General features: G+C 41.0%; 1 protein-coding gene across 1 annotated transcript in view; it reads left to right on the top strand.

The window, feature by feature from the left end:
• LOC126284357 (general transcription factor IIE subunit 1) overlaps window positions 1-19,654 on the top strand; it is a 96,729-nt gene that overhangs the window by 65,352 nt on the left and 11,723 nt on the right. The window contains exon 4 of the mRNA XM_049983224.1: window positions 14,080-14,306. Within this exon, the coding sequence (XP_049839181.1) occupies window positions 14,080-14,306 (227 nt within the window). The remainder of the gene's footprint in view (window positions 1-14,079; window positions 14,307-19,654) is intronic.

Here is a 19,654-nt window from a genome sequence, read left to right as displayed (position 1 = left end):
TATTTTGGGGCTAATGTATGCAATTTGTTTGAGGCACAGATGACAATGCTGTTTGGCACTCTCATTCACAAATAATAATAATAATAATAATAATAATAATCACCTACAGTTTTTCTTCTCCCCTTAATGTTTTTGCTTCCATTTCCAATAACATGCTGCATAATGATTGCATAACAAATTCAGTATGCATTTGGTATTTGGAGTATATGATGAAAACCTTTATGTTTACTGCACAAGGCATGGTGACTGGCAGAAGGTGCTTCATGTACTGTTGTCACTTATTTATTTTTCTGTTTAACTCATGGATGGGGCATGAGAAAAATGATTATTGGTAGCTTTAGTATTCCTGCCAGCAGACATTGCACTGGAAGCAGATGAGCTGACATGGTAGTGCTGCAGAGTAGTGCAGAAACCAGCCACGGGTTGTGCAGTGATGCATGGTAAGGACAGAGCTGCTGACAGAAATTTTACCCAGGTGTAGCATTAAGTTAAGTGGGCCAGTGCTTAAGCTGACTTCAACCACCACGGATGTGGCCTTGGTGCTTAGTGCTGACTGTTGTTGCTGAGTGCTTGGTCATAAACCATCTGCACTAGCCACATGCTGAGTCTCTTCCCTAGCATGTCTCTATGTGGGTTCTGATTCTCTGCTTCCAGTAGATTGTCTTGCATGGTGCATTTCATTTCCTTTCACTGACTTCTGATCCTCAGTTATTATCAAGCCGCCATTGACCTGTGAAGTGCACTTACCAAAAGTGTTGTGTAGTGGCACTTTCACACCCATGGAGATACTAAAGTGGTGATGAAGGACAGTCTTACATTTGTGATGCCCCTATTTTTTGTTTCCATTTACCTGGTGTTATTTGGGCTACCATGGACCTGGTATTTCTATAGTACTGACAGGAATAGTTGTACTTACAGAAGGAACAGCAGCAGCAGCATGAGCAGATGCAAGCACTGTTGAACCAGAATGCAGATTTGTTTCACATCCTTGTCCCACTGGTGGCGGGACAGGTACCTGTTGTGCAGTTTTCTTCCCCACCCCTGATGACATATGCTGGTTTCGATGAGCCTACAGAAAGGTGAGAGAATTACATGTGCCAGTTCTTGCTGCCCTGCCAGGTAAAATGTGTCATCAGTCTTGTTGATAAGGGTGCTTTATTGTTGTCCAACAGCACAGGTTTACATGAAGTTGTTCAAAATTTCAAGCCCTCCACTGAGTGTAAGCAACTCCCTTTTGATGAGCTTTGTCACTCACTGGCACAGTATTTTGGGTACCAAACCCATGTGTTGGTGGCACAGTTGAAGTTTAACCAGCACCACAGTTTTCCTGAGCAGTCGTATGCAGACTGGATTGCCAATTTGCAGGGCCTCTTGTGCAAGTGTCGTTTTGAGTGTCCCAAATGTGCTACCTCTTATACAGACTTGTTAATTCAGGATGTGATTCTCCAGTTAGTGCTTGATCCTGAGGTTCAGACTGTAGTATTGATTTTGTGTGACCCATCATTAATCATTGCCCAGATTGTAGAATCACATGAGCTATCAGTAGAGGCTAGGGACATCCTTTCTGATAGTTGTCAGACGTCTTAATTAGGTGTGCATGGTAGAAAGCCCTTGATGTGCCATGTGTACATCATGTGGTCTCACCTCTTGTTGAGTTGCAATACTGTTGACGATTTCAATGCAGTGGCATTTGCCCACATTGCACTCGGTGAGTTTGTGTCGGTTGCAGCATAATTAATTTCCACTGTGGTGGTTTTCAGGTCCTTGGAGTCATTCTCCTTCTGCTTGTTGGCTGAGCCAGTGGCCCTTCCTCGATTGTAAATTGTTGCATGTTCACAGAGATTGCTTGTACACACAGAGGCCATGTGTGGGGTATGCCTTCGGACAGGCCATATGGCAACTGTTTGTGGGTCAGTGGACTGTGAGTCAGTCATTGAATGCCCCTTAGTTTTTACTGGATTCTGGACTATCTGTGCATATCTTACTTATGTTGGTAATGGATTGGCAACTGGTCATGTTTCAAGTTGATTCGAGAATGACAGTCAGCCTCATTAATTTGGATATGCACAGACTCTTGGGGTACCTAGAGTTGCAAGGGCTCTTCCACAGTTCCATGTGTTGTAACAAAGTGGAATGACAACTTATATTGTTAATGGTCACTTCACTGTTGGTACAATATGTTTTTGGTCTAGACACCTTTTCTGTTTGTGGTTTCCAGACCATTGACAGAGTGGATTTGTCTTCTCAATCCATTCCTTTTCATGATCTGGACTACTTACTCTTATCACACAGCCTGCTGTTTGAGTATTCATTGGCCAGGCAGAAAACTTAGAGGGACATGTTTCTCTTAAGTCGTTGCTAGTACTTAAATTTTGTCACCCCTGTGGATCACCACTTTGGTGGTGATTCAGAATCCCAGTGGCGCCAAGCACCTTTGCAGTGATTTTAAACTGATGTTCAGTGCAGTGTGCCATGGATTCATATCCAGTTTTACAGCAGGTGGAGTTGTTGGTGAAGTCACTGTGGAAGGGGGCAGTGTTTTTCACACATTTGGTCACGGATTCATATCCTATTCCACAGCAGGCGGAGTTGGTAGTCATTGGAGGGGTGGGGGGGGGGGGGGGGGGGGTGCAGAGTTTTTCACACATCGACTTGTCAGTATGTACCTGCAGTTGCTGTTGAACACCATTTTTTGGACTTTCTTGGCCCTCAACACCCCCTTTGGGCTTAACCAGCTTAATTGTTTGCCTTTTGAAATATTGTCTGCACCTGGGATTTATCAATGGTATTTGGAGCAGTTGATTCAGGACATCGGCTGTTGTGTCAATTACCTTGTTGACATATCTGGTTAATGGGCCTCACTCGAGAGGAGCATTTATGAAACCTTCAGATGGTTTTGCAATGCCTTCTGGAGAATAGCTTTCATTGCAAGCTGGAAAAGCGCAGTTTTTCTCACCAAAGGTGCATTTTTTGGGTCATGTGCTTGATAGTGATGGCTTGTCCCTACAGATGATGACGTGAAAGCCATTGTCAACTTTCCAGCACCAAAGGACTTGAAGACCTTTGTAATGGGACATTCTTCTCTAACATAACTTTTGCTCATCAGTAGTTGTCGATGCCAGTATTATGTTTTGAATTTTGGAAAGGTTAATATTATCTCAGCTGTTTTTTCATATCTCAGCTGTTTTTCTGAAAACTTTCATACGATTTTATACATAATATGTTATGTTTCAAGCTAAAATTTATGAAAAGGAATTAATTTATTTTTGATGTTACAATTGATACGTACTAGCTCTGAATCTACTGTTAAAATATTTTTTAGAAACATTTTAAATTATGAATTATCTGGCACACTTAAAAATTCTGTTATTAATTAAGCAATCTAGTACTGTTTACTATGTTTATTTCTGGATTCATTTATGAAATAATAATTGAAATTAATAGAAATTCATTGGTCAAGAAAAATTGTAAATCCTTTGGAATATGGTTATTACTGCAGAGTGAGAGTAGTAAGCATCATTTGATTTGATCGGATGTATTTTTATAATTTGGGCAAACAATGTAATTTTGGCTTCTTAATGCGAAAATTCAAAAGATTGTATGACACACAACAATAGGACAAAATATATTAATGTAACAACAAAAAATTCTGCAACAACAATCTTCAAATTTATTTAGATCAGTTCAACCATGAGGACCTAAAATGTGAGAATTTAAACTTCAAGAATCAGAACCCCAGACAGACAAACTGGAGCCAACTATACACGAAAAGCTAAGTAAACTAGAAAGTGTATTGTAACCTTCACTCCTCTCAAATTTTTCAGAAAAGACTTTGCTTATTGTGGACAACAGCTGTAGTTATTAAGGAGGGGGAGATTACACGCTCTAGTCCTTTTTGCACAAGATTTTGTATTATGGTCTGGTCATTCCCTGGGCCACACATATCTGCCAGCCTCTTAACCAGCTTTACCAGAAAGGTTTTAAGTTTGTCTGATCTGTGAATGTCAATGGGCTTATCGGTCCTCAAGCAGTGTTTTTGCTCAGCTCGCTATTCGACTTCTTTTATGCTGAGTAAACTTTTAAACCTGGCTAGTGGCACATTCCAACGTGGCATTGGTGCTATCCTGTCCATTGGAATGTATACAGCACCGAACAACCCATCGCTTACTCACCGAAGGCGCTTTCTGCTGTACAATATTAATTATTCACAGGTGGGGAAGGAGACGCTAGCTACTATTTTCAGAGTTAAGAAGCTTCATGTTTCCCTGTATGGGGTAAAGTTTCTCCTCAGTTCCTCCTTGTCAAAGACCACAAACTGTTTCTTTGTTATTGCTGTCGTTCCAAGCTGCCAGAAGATTGTTTTGGCTATCCAGTTTGGTAGGCCAAAGCACACCTCTCCAGGTGCAGACCCGGTGTGGCGTATTTTTTTCCTCTTACATGCTAGGCTAATTGGTGTCAACTGGGTCCTCATGCTTTCCATGGAGGAGCAATACTGTCACGTGGTCGTCCCCGCCGGTGCTGGTTCCTTGCACACTAAAGGTGCTGCATGTGTTGCACTGGAGTATGACTCATATGAAGGCATTGACATGGTCTTGCTGGCTGGTGGTTGAGTGTGACATAGAATATCTGGTGTGGACTTGAGGGGCCTTTGCACAGAACCAGGTTGCACGAGTTCTCTCTGTGGCTGGCCCCGCAGCTCACTTGGGGTTGGTTGCACGCCCATTTCGCTGGTCCATTTTGGTCAGCATGTGGTTGTTGATGGTTGATGCATTGTCCAATTTTCTTTACATAGTCAACCTATCCTCCACATTGTTCACAAGTCAGTTAATTTTGCCAGTGAGGGATCTCCTACGACCCTCATATCTGATAATGGTTGTCAATCATGTCACAGGAGTTTGAAGACTTTTGGATATGCAGTAGTTTCCAGCATCTAACAATTACCACCCTGGCTTCTAGCTCAGATGTGCTGTGCTTTGTGCATATATTCAAGAAGTTTTTGTGTGCAACCATGAATTGTCAAGTTATATGGCTACATACTAGGTGATGCTGGTTGGTGGGTGCAATCTGGTGGAATGTTTGAATGAGTACCAGCCAAGGAGTCTCGTGGAATTGTTGCGCGGTGAGTCACATGTCACTGACCATCATGACGTGCAGCATTTTCCTTCCAAGGCTGTTATTTGGGCCTGGTCCTTCAGTCACCAGCAAGAGCAGCTGCCATGTGTCATGGTGGACCAGCCACAAGGGTCTACAGTTGTTTGTAGTGCATTTCAGTAGGGAGCAGCTGGTACATCATCCAGGTCAGTTGCACTCATACCCTGTTGGTTCATCACCACTTCTATTTTCTGGGGTCATCTGAGCAGCAGGGTTTGTCACGATGATGTTCCAGGGTCAGGTTCCCATTTGCAGGGGTGTACCTCTCCGTTGTTACCCCCTTCATTCCATCTGGCATCCTCCCCTTGCCTGCAGCTGTAGGCCCAAGTGAGGCACGTGTCTGTGCCTGCCAGTGTGGAGCCCATGCAATTTGACCCACCTTCCTTTTGTTTCCATCTTCTACTCCCTCTGCCCCCTCCTCCAAAATTGCCATTGGAGGCAGCCTTGCGCCTGCTGCCACCAGTGGACCTGCTGTCATGGCAGCCTCCGTGCCCTTTCGCCCTTCTAATAGTGCCACCAGCATCAGCATTGCTTCCTTCAGTGGTCAGTCTGCTGCCAGGTTCTTCAGCACCATCTCCAGTTCTGCACTGGATGCCGTGGTGGCACAAACCTGGTCATTTTCATTCCTATGTGCCTGTTTCAGGAGCACAAATTCAGTATCCCTGTCAGCGGATATGGCAGTGGAGGCAGATGAAGTGGCATGGGTAATGCAGCAGAATAGGGCAGAAACCTGGCCTGGAGGATGCATGCAATGCTTAATATAGGACAGACATCCTGACAGAAGTGGTTAAACAATGGAAAATCCGGGATGGAATGTAACAATACCAGAGGAGGAAAATTGCTAGTCACCATATAGAGGAGATGCTGAGTTGCGATAGCCACAACTAAAAGATTCACGCAATTAAAGCTTTTGGCCAAATAGGCCTTTGTCAGCAGTAAATAGACACACACACACACACAAATGCAACTTGCACACACGTCTGCAGTCTCAGAGAGTGTACAGTGTAGTTTCAGCTCTCTTAGACGCTGTGGCCTGTGGCGTAATCCATCTTACCTGCGCTGTATGCCTGTCTCTCGGAGCTGCCACTGGGACCGAATTGGCCCGCGCTGCTCTACCTGCCCTGTGCTGAATATTTCTCAGCTGAATACGACTCGAGCAGAGCCAGGGTGAATTTTTGGCGAATTTGAGCTGTAATATCTCGCGCAATAGTTTTTATAAAAAAATAAAATTTGGCCATCTTGTACAACTTTATGCGTACTCTAAAGGATAACATTGAAAAGAGTTTTACGAGACATATTGAGCTAGAAAATTGTAGGTAAATTTGCCAAAAAAATAGGCACCCAAAAAAATTTCAGAGTTTGGCTTCTTGCATCTCCTGAACTAATGCTGTGACGAACATGAAACTTGGCATGTAGTAACCTAACAACACAAGGTTCTTAAATATAAAGTTTCATTTCCATAGCACTTTTCACTATTGAATGGATTAAGCACAAAATTGACGATTTTGTAAAAATGTCAAAAATGCTGTATTTTCATTCTGATTTTGCTAAAAAACTAAGCTCCATAAAACATACCAAGCTGCACATCTGGAATGAAAGTTGGACATGAAAATCAGGCCCGAAAACAATGTAAACTTTGGGTTAGCATGTCTAGTAGTGTGAAGGCATGATGAAAATGAAATTTAGAGTGCAATAGATTGACTGCACAATGATAAGGAATAAAAATTTTTACACACTTACTATTTTCCAATAATCTACAAATAAATTGAAAAGATATAGATTTTTAAGAAAAGATGAAAGCAGGGTGTATTCGATACTTCTGTTTGAAATACCGTTTTCTATTAATGCTTCAAAGCCAGTCTCATTCGAACAACATATTTTAAGCCCCCCCTCTCCAGAACAATGAGTTTAATTTTCAATATTAGCTGACAACAGAGGCAAAGTAGCAGGTAAAATCACACAGAGAAAATGAGTTCTAACTTTGGTACGTTGTTTCTCGTTGATCAAAGGCGTTTAAATCATTTGTGGAGAACATGTTTTGTACAAGTAGACCAAGTGTGATCTATGTTTGTACTACTAAGGATAAAATAATATATGTTATGTGTTAATAATTTAAATGTATCATACACAGATTGATGTATGGGTTTTGTTTCACTGGAGCAATGTACTCAGCGTAATTACATTTGCCACAGTATAGATATTGCGCCATCTCAATCACCAATCCATTCACTTGCCTTTAAAGTGCTACATTGAAGGAGTTAGGCTTCGTTTGAATAATTTTACACCTGTTGCATCTATTTCCCATTCTTCTTTTCGATCTGGGCTTTGGACCAACAGTGGCGAAGTTAAAAATAGATTTCTTTTTTTTACATTTTTACCTTTTTTTAGTAATTCATTCAGAAGCGTCAATAAATTTTCTGAGATTTAGTTCTCAATGATTAGTAATGCTACTTTGTATGATAAGTCTCAAAGCAGGGTGCAACAGGTAATGGAACGTTGCAAGCTTTGTATTGGTATCTGGTTTCCTGGCACACTTTCTGTTTCATGCGAACCACGCATCTGCACATTAGCGTACTTTTCCACGAATGTTCACTCACAATAACAGAAAATGTCTCCCTGTGAATCGCAGAGGATTCTCGTCATTGTAGTGCCTTCCTCTACCAACTTTTCTCCATTCTGTAGCATATTTTCTTACAATCTCCCTTACAAGAGAAAGGTGAAACTCTGCAAGTGCCATTTTCCACCCTGTTACCAACAGGTGGAGAGCATGAGCATTTTGAAAGCACAAATCCAGAATATGAAAAAAATATTTCTTATATCATCTCACAGTCTTGTGCACTGATCCCCCCACTGAGCTGAGTAACATGTCACAATGGTCAAATGCACCCATACACAAATTGTAATCTACAATACATTGCAGTGCCTTTATTTTTTCACCAGTACTTCTGTCAGTCTTCTCTGTTTCAACCATTTGTGTTGTGTGGCTTGGGGTCAACATGTACACCTCTCTCTTATCGCACCACTTGATAGCAAGGACCTTGTCAGTGGACCTAAACTCAGTTTCTCCTCGTTTTAATTTCTAGTGCAGTTTTGGCATGTTGTGCCTGTTCTTACGAACAGTGTCACATGCGGCTGCTCCACAGTCGTGAAGCCAGAGGAACAGATCCGGGCTGCAGTACCAGTTATCGAATTATAGAATATGACGCTGTTCCAAATATGGTCCCATAAGAGTTGGCACTACGTCGCCACTATTTTCCAAATTGTGGAACCCAATTTCTGTTGTTGTGCCTGTATATACAATAAAATCTAAAATATACCCACTCTGACAGTCACACAGTACAAATGTCTTTATTCCGAATCTACTTCGCTTGGTTGGAATAAATTGCTTAAAAGATAATCGTCCTTTGAACAGCAAGAGACTTTCATCTATACAAGGCTTGTGATGTGGGCAAAATGAAATACGAAACATCTTACGAACTTTGTCAACAACCATCTTAATTTTAAATAGACTGTCGCCTCCAGTACTCGCAGAGGTATCACTGAAGTGCAACATTCTCAGAAGTAGACAAAAACGGTCTCGGGACATAATTTTACTGAAAAGTGGTGTGTTCAAAAGTGTGTTTCTGGACCAATAACCACTTAATTTTAACTTCTTAACTTTCTCCATTAGAAGGCAAACAGCAACAAAACAATACATTTCCTCAAATCCAGTGTATTTCCACTTTGGCAGTAGAGAATTCACAGTGCAAGACTTGCCCTCTGCACCCTCATACCACCACCTATACCATACATAAACTGGCAAGATACATACTATTAAAGGGAGAACCACCTGTGAAATGACACGTCATACACCGACTGTTAAATAAACACTTTTGGGATGTTTACATTGCAATGACATCAAAGTTATCAGTTAGGATAAATGGGCATAGGCAGAGATTATATACTGGCAACATACAATATTCTGTTGCTGAGCATGCTCTTACAACATGACAGTCATGACCTCAGTGGCTGTTTCACCACATGTGTCATATGGATTCTTCCTCTAGACACCAGTTTCTCAAAACTCCACTGGTGGGAACTGGCACTACAACTTGTCCTGGGTTCTCACCACCCACTTGGCTGTAATTTATATTAATTTCTTTGGTCTCAGCAGTTCTTGACCGTAATTGTTCCTTTCTTTACTCCTTTTTAGTTTTCTTCATTTTGCATTTTCTGACATGTCTATTTTTCACTGGCCCCCTCCCATCTCTAACACAAACAGTGCACTTGGCTTTTCACTCTCATTAACTCATGCACTATATTTTAACAGTTATATCTGTCTTGCTTGTTACCCTATCTTCTACCTTTATGCTCTCAGGTTTTCAAATCTCATCCATTGCAGCACCCAACAATTAGTCTTTCCTACTCATTCCCAGTAATTCTCCCCTGACATGGGGTTCTTGGTGACTTTTCCAAACTCTACCCCTTTTCCTAAGCTTCACCAATCCTTTTCCTCCATCCCTCTTATTGATATATCTATGGCATGCATGCATTATTTGACACTTTCAAGCTTAAAAGTATGATGGAAGGATTGGTGGAAGGTTGATAAATTTCTGTTGTCTGTCTGAACACTCAGATTTTGCATCTCGAAGAATGTGGATATGCTTCATAAAACAAATGAAAGATGTACATAATGAAGTTTGAAAAGTAGGAGTTGCTAAGAAATTAACAAGATAGTATAAGGAAGAGGTGTGGGAAAGAGTATGTAGGGAAATACAGCATTCAGTTGGATACAGGAGATCGGCAGTGGTGGGTCTCCCTCTTTGGAAAAATAACAAGTGCTAATCCTTCTGCATTTGGACTTTTGTCTTTGTAGGGTCGATTTGGTTTATATGTTTCTGGCAGACCATACCGTTTGTCAGGGTGACTTCGGCCATGGGCCTGCCAGGGAGTTTTGTTAATTTTACTGGAAGCCACTGTTGGCACCACCTTAAAAAAAAAGAAGAAGAAGAAGAAGAAGAAGAAGAAGAAGAAGAAGAAGAAGAAGACTGGCAGATGTATGATTGAATGCTGTGACGTATTTAAGCAACCATGTAATTTTTCTGCTGGCGTGGCTCCATCTTGTGGTGTGGCAAGTTATGAAACCAGGAACAAGTCAAGGATTCATCCAGAGAGTGCTAAGCCATTGGAGGCCATATGGAAATGTGCGTATCTATTAACTGTATGCCATTTTCACAAGTGGAAGTAAATTCATCTGAAATGAATTGTGGCACATTATCAGTTGCAAAGGTTTCTGAGAAACTCTCTATTGACGTAAACTTTGGCAGGGTCTGGATGGTTTGACAGGGTAAGGTGTTCAATATGTGGGACTCATAAGGAAAATTTGTACTTGCAGCAATGGCTATGAACCAGGTGTGGCTCAGAAATGTTCCAGCAAAATACAGGCGTAGAAATGTCTGGCCATTGGAAGGATCGGCAAGGTGGTGTGGCTGGCTTGCTCTGGCATATAGTGCAAGCAGAAACCATGTGTGTGATGGTGGCATCAAGATGCCATCAGTATACCTGCAGAGGAGCCAACCTTTTCGCAAGGAACTTTCCTCACTCCCTCCCTCCCAGTGCCTCTTGTGGAATAAGATCAGCACCAATTGCTGCAGTCAGTGGTGTCGAAATAACCACACTGGCATGCTGGTTCCTACCCTGTAGGAGTAGTATGCTGTGGTAGATTGGAAGTCCATGTACCCATATGCCTGGACTTCCGGGTTTGCGATGTGTCTTTGAATGGAAGGCTACCCTGCTGGACCAAACAAAAGAGTTCCTTGACGACTGGATCACCTGCAGAGTGTCTGCCAACCATTGTTGCATCTAGTGGGAGGCTGGCTACTGCTTCTTTTGCCTTGTCTACATGGAAACATGCTCTTGGACTCTCAAAAAATTCTAGGTCCTGTCCTACTGGTAAACAGGACAGAAGATTGGCACTAGCTTGTTGTCTTGTGAAGCAGAATTGGATGTCATAATTATATGTATACAAAAATAGTGCCAGATGCTCTAGGCAGCGAGCTGCCTTAGTGGGGATGGATACTGAAGCCTTGAAAAGGCTTACGATCTGTCAGCAATGTGAATTTTATATCATATGTGTAATAATGAAATTTTTTAAAGCTGAAGATGATGGCCAGTGCTTCTTTTTCAGTTTGGCTGTTGTTTCATTGAGCTGTTGACAGAGCTTTGGAAATGAAAACAAGGGCCATCCCGCCCTGTTGATGATGTGGGATAAGACTGCTCCCACTCCATAGTTGCAAGCATCTGCTGTTACAACAAAGAGTTGTGATGGGTCATAAGACACATGGGGCGGAGGGAGGCCTACTGAAGTTCTCCGAAAGGCCTGTCACATTCTGGTGTTGAGTTCCAGTTTATGTTTTCTTCTGAGGAGGTTATACAAAGAGGTTCTGTTGTTGCTGCTGTCTGTAGTATGAATTTCCAGTAATAGTTCTATTGTTCTAGTACTGATTTGAGTTGACCAATATCTTTCGGTGAGGGCAATTTTTGGAATACCTCCACATATTGAGGGGTGAGGTGAATGCCTGTAGCACTGTGGATGTGCCCCAAGTATTCGACCTGTTCTACAAAGAAGCTACACTTTTCCTTATTGCACTTAAGATTTGCTTTCTGGAGTACTGAAAACAATGTTTCTAAATTGTTTGCTAGATCCCCAGCAGTTTTGCCTGTGGTGACAATGTTGTCTTGGTAGTTTGCTGTATTTGGCACTTCCAAGTAAGTTTTGGAGATATCTTTGAAAGATGGTTGCGGTACTAGGCATTCCAAATGGTAGGTGGTTGTACTGAGAAACTCCTAATGAAGTATTGATTACTAGTTTCTCCCAAGATTCAGCATCCAGGGGGAGCTGGAGATATGCATGTTTGAGGTCAGTTCTTCCACCCGCTAAGTGGGTCAAGATTACCTCCACATTGGGAACTGGGTATGAGTCCACAACTGACTGGAAGCCTATTGTGTTTTTGAAATCACCTCATATGCATAGAGTGCTGTTCAGTTTTTCTTCTGTAGCTGTAGATGTGACCCACTGACCATTTGAGATAGAGGTAATGATTGTCTCATCCTGTAGTTGTTGTAATTCAAGTTGCAGCTTGTCTTGTAAGGCAAAAGACGTATTACCTGCTTTACAGAATTTTGGCATGGCAGATGGAATAGAGCTTCAAACTCTGTAATGCCTGACCCTGGTTGAGAAAAAACTAAATTGCATTTTGCAAAACATTCGTCAAGGAAATTGGAAATACTGAGGGAATGGACAATGGATGTAGAGTCATGTGGCTCTAGTCCCAGTGTGTTGAAGAGATCCATTCCCAGTAAGCTTACCACTCCCGAAGTGTTCACAGCAAGGATCAGCTGCCAATAATGTGGGTGCCATACTGTGCCTTTGCAGTAAATTGCCGCAAAAACCACACAATGCCATTGCTATAAGTCCTTGTCTGGAAGTCCATGGGTTGGAGGGCTGAGGTGCCTACCTGCTCGTAGGACTGCCAGTCAATGATGGTGGCAGAGGAGACTGCACCTATTTGCAATTTGAGTGGCACATCATTGTTGTAGATCGTCAGGGAGATACTGTTGATGGTTGCATGGAACACTGATTTGAAATATGCCTTGTGCAGATAAGGTTCATCTCTGGTCACTGTTTCTCCTTCCGGTGGATTGCCCCTGTTGTAGTCAACTGACATTTTGAGCAGTGACTTTCCACATGTTTTATGTTTTACACTTCAATAATGACACTGATAATTGGCGGTGGGGGGGTCAATAAAACACTGGTCACACGATGGCAGTCGTTGGAGTTGGCTCTTTGGTGCCAGGTCTCCCCCCCACCCCCACCCCCACCCTCCCCCCTCCCAATCTGACAGTCTGTTCTGGCTGGTGGTGGGAGTCTGTTCTGTGATTTGTCCTGACTTCAAAAACTCAGGAAAATGTTGCAGAGCTGCTGCTGAACCCAGTGGTGGTCAAAAAACTTGATTATGGGTAAGCTTGTTTCTAACAGACGGTCTTTCAATATCAACAAATCTAGCAGCCTGCCTCTGAATTGCTTTGATGTCTTCCTTCAATCTGACGTGCTACATATCCCACACTCAAGCAGTACTCAAGAATAGGTGGCACCAGCATCCTATAGGCAGTCTCCACACCAGGTGAACTGCTCTTTGCTAAATTTCCCCAATAAACTGAAGTTGACTATTCACCTTCCCTACGACAGTTCTTGAATGCTTGTTCCATTTCATATTGCTTTTGCAATGTTATGCTCACATATTTAAATGACTTGGCTGTGCCAAGCAGGACACTAGTAATACTGTAACTGAACATTAGAGGTTTGTTCTTTCTATTCCTCTGCATTCACTTACATTTTTCCACATTTAGAGCTAGCTGCCATTCATCACACCAACTAGAAATTTTGTGTAAGTCATCTTGTATCTTTCTACCATCACTCAACTTGGACACCTTATTGTACACCACATTATCCTCAGCAAACAACCCCAGGACCACCTCGTGGAACACCAGGAAATCTGCTTTTCGGTAAGAGGTGGTTGCCAGGCAAGTGGTCATCCCTCAATGACACTGGGATTTACGATGTGTCGCTGACCTTGCAGGCATATAAAGATAGTAAGACATTGTTGTTGATTAATATCACATAAGACAGATGTTGTTAATACTAGGTAAACATTACTGTAATGTACAAAACAGTACCTACTAATTATTACCTGACTCTTTTCATATTGCTGAAGATTCTCCTTCTTGAAGGAGCAAGCAGACTGTAATGTATGAATGGTTAGGTGAGAAGAGGTGAATCTCAAAGTAATTTACATCACCAAAAATAAGTTACTGTAATAGCAGTGTATTTGTTGGTTTCATTGCGCAAAAGTTCTTTAGATATGAAATGCACATTTTCTGTTGTTGCAGGCAGACCAACTGTTTGATCCCATGACATTAGAGTTCAGATGCACTTTTTGCCGTGAGGTCGTGGAGGAAGACCAGTCAGCTCTTCCAAAGAAGGACTCGCGTCTCATGCTGGCACGTTTTAATGAACAGCTTGAACCACTCTATGTCTTACTCCGAGAAGTAGAGGGCATAAAACTTGCTCCTGAAATACTTGAACCAGAACCTGTTGATATTGGCACCATTCGAGGGTTAGTAACTTCTGCATTAATTTTTAGTTTTTTGAGATGCTTCTGTATAAAATTTACTTACATACTGTTGCTACTGTGGTCTCTTCTTTGGAAAGAGTCATTTATTGTGATATGATGAAGACTAATGACTTTGGAAGCCACAATACTTTTGCTACCTTATATTACAAAATTATCTTCAGGGACAGTGAATCTAAAGTAAATAAACTAAAGCAAATAAAGTATTTATTCAGAAGAAGTAAGCAATAAGAGGCTGTGTGACAAATAGTTGTAGACTATTACAGAGCTAGGGAACTATTTTCTTTGAAAAGTACTAGTGTAATAAAGTAAATATTCAGTTACCAGCAGGAGATAAAACAGCAGCTATGTAGTATAATTGAGAAGGCAACAGCTATTTTCAAAATAAGAACTCTTGCTCTGATTTAGGTGGTTAAATTTAGCTAGGATAAGTGTAAGTAGCACTAACGAGTATAGTGGTAGTTACTTGCTAATACTGTATACATACTGAGTATCTGTGATTTGCTTTTCTTTTATTAATTTGTCCCTCGACTCATTCCACATTCTGATTGTTCTCCTACAGAATATGGTTACTGAATGAATAAATGCTTACCTACTCTGTCAATAAGGATATATTAACTGTTTGGCTGGATTTCTCACAGTAAAAACAAAGAAAGGGCCTCTCATATAGGGCATAGTTGTAAGTGATATGGTAATTCCGAAAGAGGAAATACAGAACAAATTTCAGAAGCAAAGGCTGAAGAGGAATGCAGAGGAATTTATAAGACATGTTGTAACATTATCAAAGGGCTGGCAGCAAAGGTTTATCAGGGACAAGCTTGGAGGGGGGTGAGACAAGTGCAGCCTTCTATATATATAATGTATGACTTATTTATTGCATAGTGGACTTGAAAATGACTCTCCATAAATTGAAATGCAACAGAATAGTAGAACCATAATCCAAAAGATATTAATTACTCATGCCACCTTTACTTCAAATTTAAACAACGCGAGGTGCTGTAACAGCTACATTAGACTAGATGGTCTTTGTACATCACCTTCATTTTCAGTCAACTGCAGAGTGAGTCTCTGCCTGCTGTTTTCATTGCTCAACACAAATTAGTAACATCAGCTGACTGAAGTGTTTAAACAATAGTAATGATTCAAATATATTTAATACAGAAAATACCTAAACATGGTGAAGTTGAGCCTGTGCTGTGTGAAATCTACTGATGTTTCAAAATGTGTGACAGTTGTGATACATGCATAAACAAACAATTCAGTGTTTGTTGTGCAGAGGTTAAATCTGTAGACTTGGATTTAGAATAAGTGGATATTAAATCCTTACCAGGTCATACAATATTAGGTCTTTTGTGGCTTTCATAAATCACTTAAGTCAAATGGCTGGATGATTCATGTGAATATGATACAGCTAACTTTATTCCTCCTCATTGTTCTATGTGAGCTCATGCTGCATAATTGATGATCCCATGATTGACATCCTATTCTACATTCCTTTATCCTCTGTTGGTGAACTGTGGTCAAGACATTAGACTCTGGTACACAAGACAACATTGTAATGCTAAAACTTATCAAAAGCTATGTGAAAAATATGAACCTTAGTTAATGAAGTATACTGAGCTATTATGATGTGATCAGAAGACTTTCACAGTAAAACCCAACATTTTGTCCCCATCTGTGGAAAACGTTTTCAGGTGTGATATAACTTCTTTCAATGTCCAACTCACACCCTGGCTCACTACCAATTGCAGCAAAGTTCTGTTTATACGTGCTCCCATGCAGTGGCGTCAAGCAGTGATGGGTAACATCCTTTGAATACCTGGGCACAATTGATCACTGTCAGTTGCCGTTGACCTATGTTGCTTTCATCCCATGGTGGAAGACTCATAGACATCTTCTTCAGCACTGGGATCCGGATGTCATTCAGTTTCATGCCCTCCTCCTTCCTGCTGAAATTTCTGGGTTGTTTAAAAATCTCTATGACCTTTCCATACAGCCTTTTATGGTATCCACTTGTGGCTGCCAATATTTGAGTCCTGTTAAAAGTGAGTTTGGTGGTCTCTTGGCTGCAAAGAAAAAATCTTAACAAAATAGAACATCACAGTAAACTACAAACTCACTCAGTAGACACAGGATCACCTAATATTTACCAAGGATGCTGGCAAACCACTGGAAAAAGCAGGAATTTGTAGGGTTCCATGTGGCTGTGGGGATTCTACAAAAATAATGGCCAAAAAACAACTAGAAGAGCACAAGGGCAACTGTAGAAGGGGAGAGACTGACATCTCAGCTGTTGCAGAACATCCCATAGAGATTATTAAACACCCCATGAACGTCAATAGGAAGGAGGAGGGCTAGAAGTTGAATGACATCTGGGTCCCAGCGTTGAGGAAGATGTGCATGAGTCTCCCACCATGGAGTGATAGCAACAGCAAAGGACAGTAACCAACAATGGCCAATTGCGCCTGGGTATTCAAATTGTGATGTAATGCCACTGTGTGGGAGCATGCATAAATTGCATTTTGCTTCAGTTGATAGTGAGCCACAATATGAATTGGACACTCAAGGAAGCTATGATCCCCCTTGTAAATTTCCTCTGCATATGGGGATGAAATGATGGGCCATAAAGTGAAATCCATCGGACCATGGCGTAATAATCCAAAATATTTTATTAATTGTGACATTTCTGGCCGTTATAGTTTACATCTTACAGAATATGAGCCTATTGCAAAATAAGTGAAGGTATTAAAGTTCTGAATTTATGGAAGGTTATTCAAATTTTGACGGTAAAAGAAGGAATTTTAAGCATAGTGCACAGATTATATCATGGGATATGTTACTCTTACAGAAAAGTTTATTTCATTACAAATGCATTTTCTGCACTCATGTATAGAGAAAACAGAACACTTTGAATGGCTGGAGATACGACATTCACATTCACAGGACATGTATGTTAGTATGTTCTGCAGAAATGATTAGGATTTCTGTCACTTTGGTTCAGCATGTGTCGTGTTATCTACTGAAGCATGGGGTCCGCCATGGGCCCTGATAACTTCTTCAGTGCATGACGGCATCAACATGTATAAGTCACAAATGACATCCTATGGTACAGCCAACCATGCTGCATTCACCTGGTTCCAAAGTTCATCTGTGGTACTTGGCATTAGATCATGGCACTACACCCATCGTTTCACCATATCCCATACATTTTTGATTGGTGCCAAGTCTGGTGATGTGATAGGCCAGGACCATAGGCAACAAGTGGTCATACATTGCCTTGCTGAAAAATGGTGTCTGAGACATTGTGCAGAAAGGGTACAGCTACGGGTTGCAGGATGTCATTCACATAGGTCATACTGGTTACAGTGCCCTGGACACACACCAACTGCAATTTGAGGCTGTTTCCAATATGAACTCACACCACAAGGCCTTGATTTGGCACTACATGTCTTGTGCGAATGCAGTCACTGTGATACCGTTCCCCCTGTATGTAACGAACCAAAATGCGATCATCATTTTGAAACAGACAGAACCTGGATCTGTCCGTAAATGCTATCTGATGCCATTCCTGTCCCCATTCCATACATCATTACCGTCTTGCATATTTTTGCACATTTATCAAAGGTAGGCAGAAAGGTGGATGATGCACACATAATGCATGCCATCATAAACGATGATGGACTGTCAACCCTGATAGTGTATGATGTGTTACACTGTCCTGCTGTTGTGCTAGAGCCAAGAAGGATGCAGATCTGTTGTGCAATGCTATTTGGATGAGGTATCGCTCTTCTCATGGGGTGGTCTGTATGGTGTGACCTGGCCCATCTCATTGTGTTCTGTGATCTTCCGTGAAAGTTTCTGCACACATCCGTTGCACTGCTGAAACACTTCGTCTCACATGAGCAGCAATTTCCCAGATGGATGCATCACATTCTCTCATGACAATAATGCACCCTCTTTCAAACTCACTGATTTGACAGTATGGTTCCCTCATATGCTTTTGAGGCATCCTGCATGTCTGCTCAAGTCACAGTGATCCATTACTTTCAGATTACAGTGACAATGGACGCCTCAGGAATATTTTACCGATAGGTGGTGTTGCACCGGGGTATTGATGTTGTGGTTCATTAAACCCTCTGCCAGGCACTTTATTGTGAATACCAGAGTAAGCCTGTAGATTTAGATGTAGGTGTCCTTGAACCTGCAGATTGACATGGTTCAAATGCTAATCATTTCTGCAGAACATACTAATGAACATGTCCTGTGAATACAAATGTCCTATCTCATTCATTCATGGTATCCTGTTTTTTTTTCTATCTTTTTTATGAACATGAGTGTGTGTAAAAAAATTAAAAAGCTGAACCTACAGCTTAACATGAACTCTGAACAAAGTTGCAGCTTGCTATTGTTTACATTAATATACCATTGCCAATAGCGCAAGAGATGATCAGTGTCAGAAAAAGTCTGTGGACCAACTGTATATTTATAGTCTGGCACTGAAACACTGAGCCACTAGACCGCAAATCTTTTTTATAGGATTTACAAAAATTTCAGGGGCAATAGTCCTCAAAATTTTCACTGCTGCCTTAAGTCATTGTAGACAATTCATAAATTAAAATGGAATTTTTTGCTAACTAGTTTATATTTTTTATCTCATAACATGATTATCAAAAACTTTAGTGCCAAACTTGCTGAACTCTGGTGGGGGAGAAAGTTATTTGAATGGATGTGAAAGCATTTTCCATGATACCAAATGAGCATTTTTGCATTGTCATTGCATTCTTTTTTTTTTTAACTTGAGATAATTGCAGAAACACACTAAATGTAGAAGTAAGCTTTTGAATAAAATTGCTTTAGGTCAAATACAGAATTATAATTGGTGTACACGTTACAGCTGTTCTAGTTGGTCATCTGCTGGAATCAGAATATGTTCAGTAAGTGAAAAATCTGATTCTGCAAGATTATAGACGGATCATCCAACATTCTTCACAACTTTGGGTATAGGTTATGGTACATGTGAGGATATTTTGTCAGTGAACATGAGAAGGATTGTAGCGAAGTTTGTAACACAGTTGCTTCACTATGATTAAAAGCAACATTGCATGAAAGTGTGCAAGGAAATTAAACAACTGCTGCAAAGTGTTTGAGTTTGGACAAGAGGAGAAAGCATCCACAAATGGGTATACGAACCGCTGGGTACTATACCACTACAGTGTGCAAACTCATGCAGCCTACATTTTTCAGGATTTTTTTTTTTTTTTTTTTTTTTTTTTTTTTTTTTTTTTTTTTTAGAAAAAACAAGCTAACATTTCGTTCTCACTCACTGTAGTCTC

Source organism: Schistocerca gregaria, chromosome 8, assembly GCF_023897955.1.
Source record: "Schistocerca gregaria isolate iqSchGreg1 chromosome 8, iqSchGreg1.2, whole genome shotgun sequence".
Lineage (NCBI taxonomy): Eukaryota > Metazoa > Arthropoda > Insecta > Orthoptera > Acrididae > Schistocerca > Schistocerca gregaria.
This window is presented reverse-complemented; position numbering and strand designations above follow the sequence as displayed.